Raw genomic sequence first — 5,582 nt, 5'->3', positions numbered from 1 at the left:
TTCTATTAATAAGGCAATAATAATTTCCCACAATTATTGTGCATTATTGTTCAACCCTTTTAGATTACAACTTTATTGTTAGAGTTTTTTTTTTAATTAAGTTATCATTAAGTATTTTCTTTCAAAAGCCCTAATTTCCCCTAAAGATATACCTTCCCATGTGGGCCCTCAATTGCCTTTCTTATTCTCAAATGATTCATATCGCCTAGTGCAATGTTGGCCTAGAGGTGTCAAGTCTTGTTTTTTTATTCAAATCCTTATGACTCAAAGACAGATTATTGATTTAATGGTGTTTAACACGATTAACTCATCTAATGATTAGCTTCTCTCTCATTTTCATAATTGAACCCATTCAAAAAATAGATAAAGTAATCGATCATTGGAAGCTTGTTCTAAAAAAAATGATATCCAATGAAATGCAATGCAATGTGGTCACTGATTATCTCATTGGTCTAACCAGCTGACAGTCTTCCTGTGTATTTGGGGGCAGGGCTCTAAAGTGCGACCTATTTGCTTCTACTCCAACCAGGTCAAGAAATCTGACACACATTACCACGACAATTGTATATACCTATAGTGGATCGCCTGGACAACATTTTTCATTCATAAACCATGTCATGGGGCAGTTGTAAAACTACTCCCGCGTAGTTGACCATTTGTTTACAACTTTGTTCAATCATGTTGCCTCATTTTCTAGCTTGCTAACGACCTGGTTACTTTACCAATACATCTAAACATTTGGGGTCACAAAAAGAAAGGAAAATGCATAGCTTCTTCAGGAGATCAATGATCATGGCAATAAATGAATGACAGGTCTCTTGCACGTCGTCAACGCAGGCCTGATGTTTAGAGAAAAATTGTGATTTTACACAACGTAGAAACCTAATATTACACAAATTACTTTGCAAAATGACAGGTATTCGTATTAGCAATGTAGCTTTTATAATACATTGATGTATTTACTGTGTTAGGCTACATGTCCGTTTCTAGAGCATAACATGTGCTTCAAAAGTAGCTAGAATTCATATAGACCCAATATAGTATCTCAATCAATAACAAAATAAAACATGTATTTTCTGTCGCTTCTAAATTTCATGTGGCGTTCCTAACTTTCCTTTTTTTTTAATTGGGAGCTCCGGTGCAGCCAATTAAAAACGTTAATTTAGAGCACTGATTGGGGGTTGGCTAATTCTTCAGACTTGAACAACTAATCCTCGTTTAAGGAATTATCCCTGCTGCTTTTGACTCTCTCCGAACATTCCCCGGGTGTGAAGGTTTGTCTGTATACAGCTGACTGCTCGTGGGCTAGTGCGCTGCAGAGGGAGTGTCGTGTGAGAGTCGACCATTGCCTCCTGGAATTTCACTCATCAATATCCACTCAATTCCTATGAGAAACTATTTCCATCTGTCAACGCAATGGACCCGCATAGTCAATGGATTTAAATTTCCTGCTCTGACTTGACCTCCGTCGTCTAGAACGACTTCTCCGCAAGCAAGGAACGCCGTCCGCAAACGAGGAACGCCGTCTCTCCAGGCCGTAGCCTACGCTGCAAGAATGGGGACGGTGCTCTCCATATCTCCAACATCGAAGAAGGAGGCTATTCTGGACGACAGAAAAGAGGGTGACCACGCAATCAAAACGGGGAGCGTAAAGAACAATTCCCTGCTTGTCCCAGTTTTCACATTGAAGAAACTGTTTACCACATCGACCAAGAAAAATAGTTGTAAGAAAGTCAACCCGAACGACGCACAGGTGAACAACAACAGCCACGTAGACCAGCAAAATAATGAAAATAACAAAAAATCTCAGCAATCGAGTACGGATGGTAAGAAAGCACCACTTGCTGTGCCGGTGGTTCCTACCCAGATTCTTGAACCTAACCATCCCCAGGTTCCCTCTGAGAATGTGAAGCTTTCGCCTGTCCAAAAGCAACCTAGTAAAGTAGACCTCTCGCCGAGGCGTGTGATTATCCAGGCATCGACCGGGGAGCTGTTGCGCTGTCTTGGCGAATTTGTGTGCAGGAGATGTTGTAAAGTCAAGCTCACCTACAATGAGGTCATCCTATGGTTCCGAAACGTCGACCGAACCCTTCTCCTCCAAGGCTGGCAGGACCAGGGATTCATTACACCTGCTAACTTAGTCTTCGTATACCTGCTCTGTAAGGAATCGATACCCGATGATATCGACAGCGCATCTGAACTCCACGGTATTTTCCTGCTCTGTCTCTATCTATCCTACTCGTACATGGGTTGCGAGATATCATACCCTCTGAAACCATTCATGATTATGGAAAATGAGGATAATTTCTGGGATTGTTCTATGAGCATCATCAATAACACGAGTGCAAAAATGTTGCAGTTAAATGCAGACCCGCACTTTTTCACGGAGGTGTTTCAAGAGCTAAAAGATGAAGGCGAGTCGCGGGACAAAGACTTGGACCGTTAAATCAAATGAGGGTTCCGATGTATGTTTCACAAAACCCCTGAAATAGTGGTTCGAATGTAATGTTCAACAGTTTAAAACTAATTGTATTGCGTAACCACGGCTCAGTAGATATGCATGTTGTATTCTAAATGTAGGCCAATCTCGTTTTTGTACACTTCTGCGAATATTGTAGGATAGTCACAGGGACTCCGTGGATCAATGGAAAATCTGCAAATACATAAATGTGTGGGTAATATGGACGACTTTTATAATTGCCTTGATGTTCACTTATGGAGTTTTGTTGTGGGCAAAATAATAGCAGTATGTTATACGTCGAGAGGTGGAGCTATCCAAGGTACTGGCGTAGCCTTTACGCATCGTAAACCTATGCTAGCACTTAGGACATAGACGGGAATGCACAAGGAAAGGGATTCTTTAGCATAATTTGTGCCAATTATCACAATATTAAACACTGTGGTTTACATCATATTTATTTTTAACTATTATAGCAGATTGTTTCCATTTGAAAAAAAGTATATTTTCATTTAAAAAGTAATTGTTGCCATTTTGTTGATGTACTTGTTGAAGTGACACAAAAAAATAAGTTACAATGGTTTATTAATGTAATTTACCCTATTTGTGAACTTGTAATGGTGCAATAGATACTGGTCAAAGCTGGTGGTTGTTTTCAGCATTTGTAGGTGCATCTCTTCAATCTACTGTTTCTCTGGCTCAGTGCTCTGCATTGAAACATTGGAGCCTGAGAGAAGGCCCTGGCAATATCATGTAATTGTGTTTTATTTAAACTAGTGCAGCATTCACTAACAGTAAAGCATTTACGTTATTTTAGTGTCAAGGTCAGATGCTAGTGCTTGAAGGAACTGGACTGTTACCCCTACTGATTGGTTCAGAAGATGGACTTTTCTTCATCTGATGAGCCACCGTGTTCACAGTTAGCTGATCTGTTACTGTGGCTCATTTGCATATGTTTTTTTTATCATACATGGCTTTCACTTGCACAATGTGATTTTATGTGCTCAGAGCAATCAGGAACAACTCTGGTATAGCACTAATTTCTGGAGAGCTGTTCTCAAACAAACATAACGTAATGTAAACAATGCGACGATGGACAAGTATTGACAGTTCACTAGTGTATGTTATTGCTGTGGAATTAAAGAACTTGAGAAGTATATTTTGCTGTCTGTGTTTATCTGAGCGTGAGAGAGTGTGCTGGCCCTAGTGCTGAAAGGAAAACTCGTGCTGAGGCAGTGATGACCTGAAAGGCCTCTCAACCACATTCACGTCTTAAGCCTTTAGCAGTTGGCTATTTGCATCCTTGTTATCCACTCTGTACTGTATTAGGCAACCTGTAACACATGCTTAACACAAACGCAACACACAGGCTATTACGGTATCATAACATTAGGGTTTGGTGAAATAGTCTTAAACTAATCAAATGATTTTACACATTTCAAGAGGGTGAAACACTATTCGACACCCTGTTAACAATTCCTATTTAATTTTGGAAATCAATTTGGGTCAGGAAAAGATCCATTTTCACTTAATATTTTATTTCAATTTTGCTTTTAGAACAATATTTCCTGACCCACGTTTTCTTTGAAATGTCGGAGTGAATCTTCATGAGACTGTGTGGCTCACATGAAACAGGAAGCAGTAGCGTTCTACTTGGAGTTTATAACCCAGGGCTGCATCCCAAATGGCAAACTTTTCCCTATATAGTTGCTACAGATGTAGGACCTTAATTTGACCTACACTGTTACAGAAAAATGATCCTGCAGCAACAGGATTTGAACGTTTAGTCTAATGTTGCTTGATCGTGGTTAGGCAACGAGCTGGCCAAAAGTAGACTACATGAGAAGTGCAACACTGTTAATATAACTGTGTGTTAGTGTGGGTTTTCATTGAATTTATGTGAACCTATACCTTCAACCAAGGCCCTGATCAAAAGTAGTGCACTATATAGGGAATACGGTGCCATTTGAGACGCAAGCCAGGTCTGATGGCTGGCTGGTGTGTTCCTCTCCTCCTTGTCTCTATGGTAACCAGTGGATTACTGAATGACTATTGGCCACATTACATCAAGCAAGCGTGGGCTGAACAGCAACAATGCAGACAGAGCCATACTGTAGAATCAATAAGGACACTCATTCACAGTGTCTGAGTATGAGATGACTCATATACTGTGCCCACTTGGCACAGACATCAATTCAACATATATTCTACTTTGGTTCAGCATCATTTTATTGAAATGACGTGGAAATAACGTTGGTTCAACAAGTGTGTGCCCAGTGGGTTGTCTTACATGACAGCTTTGCTGTGGGTGGATATAGGCCACATGAAGCACATTAAGGTTCTCAATGCTTCTTTATCTATCATACTGAGATACAGTGCATTTACTTTTTCCACATTTTCTTAAGTTACAGCCTTATTCTAAAATGCATTAAATATATTTTTTTAATGTTTGCAAATGTACTACATATAAAAAACAGAAATACTTACTGACATCAGACCAGTTGCAATGAGACTCGAAATTGAGCTCATGTACATCCTGTTTCCATTGATCATCCTTGAGATATTTCTACAACTTGATTGGAGTCCACCTGTGGTAAATCCAATTGATTGGACATGATTTGGAAAGGCACACCCCTGTCTATATAAGGTCCCACAACTGACAGTGCATGTCAGAGCAAAAACCAAGCGATGAGGTCGAAGGAATTGTGTTGAGGCACAGATCTGGGGAAGGGTACCAAAAACTTTCTGCAGCATTGAAGGTCCCCAAGAACACAATGGCCTCCATCATTCTTAAATGGAAGAAGTTTGGAACCACCAAGACTCTTCCTAAAGCTGGCTGCCCTGCCAAACTGAGCAATCGGGGGAGAAGTGCCTTGGCTAGGGAGGTGAGCAAGAACCTGATGGTCACTCTGACTGACAGTTCCAGATGGGAGAATCTTCCAGAAGGACAACCATCTTTGCAGCACTCCACCAATCAGGCCTTTATGGTAGAGTGACCAGACGGAAGCCACTTTTCAGTAAAAGGCAAATGACAGCCCTTTTGGAGTGTGCCAAAAGTCACCTAAAGGACTCTCAGACCATGAGAAACAAGATTATCTGGTCTGATGAAACCAAGATTGGCATG

At 40.5% G+C, this 5,582-nt stretch overlaps 1 protein-coding gene across 1 annotated transcript; it reads left to right on the top strand.

The window, feature by feature from the left end:
• The first annotated feature begins 1,269 nt into the window (after positions 1–1,269).
• Positions 1,270–3,615, top strand: LOC135521191 (cyclin-dependent kinase 5 activator 1-like). The gene has a single exon (XM_064947121.1). The coding sequence runs from the start codon at positions 1,556–1,558 to the stop codon at positions 2,444–2,446; it is 891 nt and encodes a 296-aa protein (XP_064803193.1). The 5' UTR covers positions 1,270–1,555; the 3' UTR covers positions 2,447–3,615.
• Positions 3,616–5,582: the final 1,967 nt, after the last annotated feature.

This window comes from Oncorhynchus masou, chromosome 29 (assembly GCF_036934945.1).
Source record: "Oncorhynchus masou masou isolate Uvic2021 chromosome 29, UVic_Omas_1.1, whole genome shotgun sequence".
Classification (NCBI taxonomy): Eukaryota; Metazoa; Chordata; class Actinopteri; order Salmoniformes; family Salmonidae; genus Oncorhynchus; species Oncorhynchus masou.
Note: the sequence above shows the minus strand (reverse complement) of the source record. Positions and strands in the feature narration are given on the sequence as shown.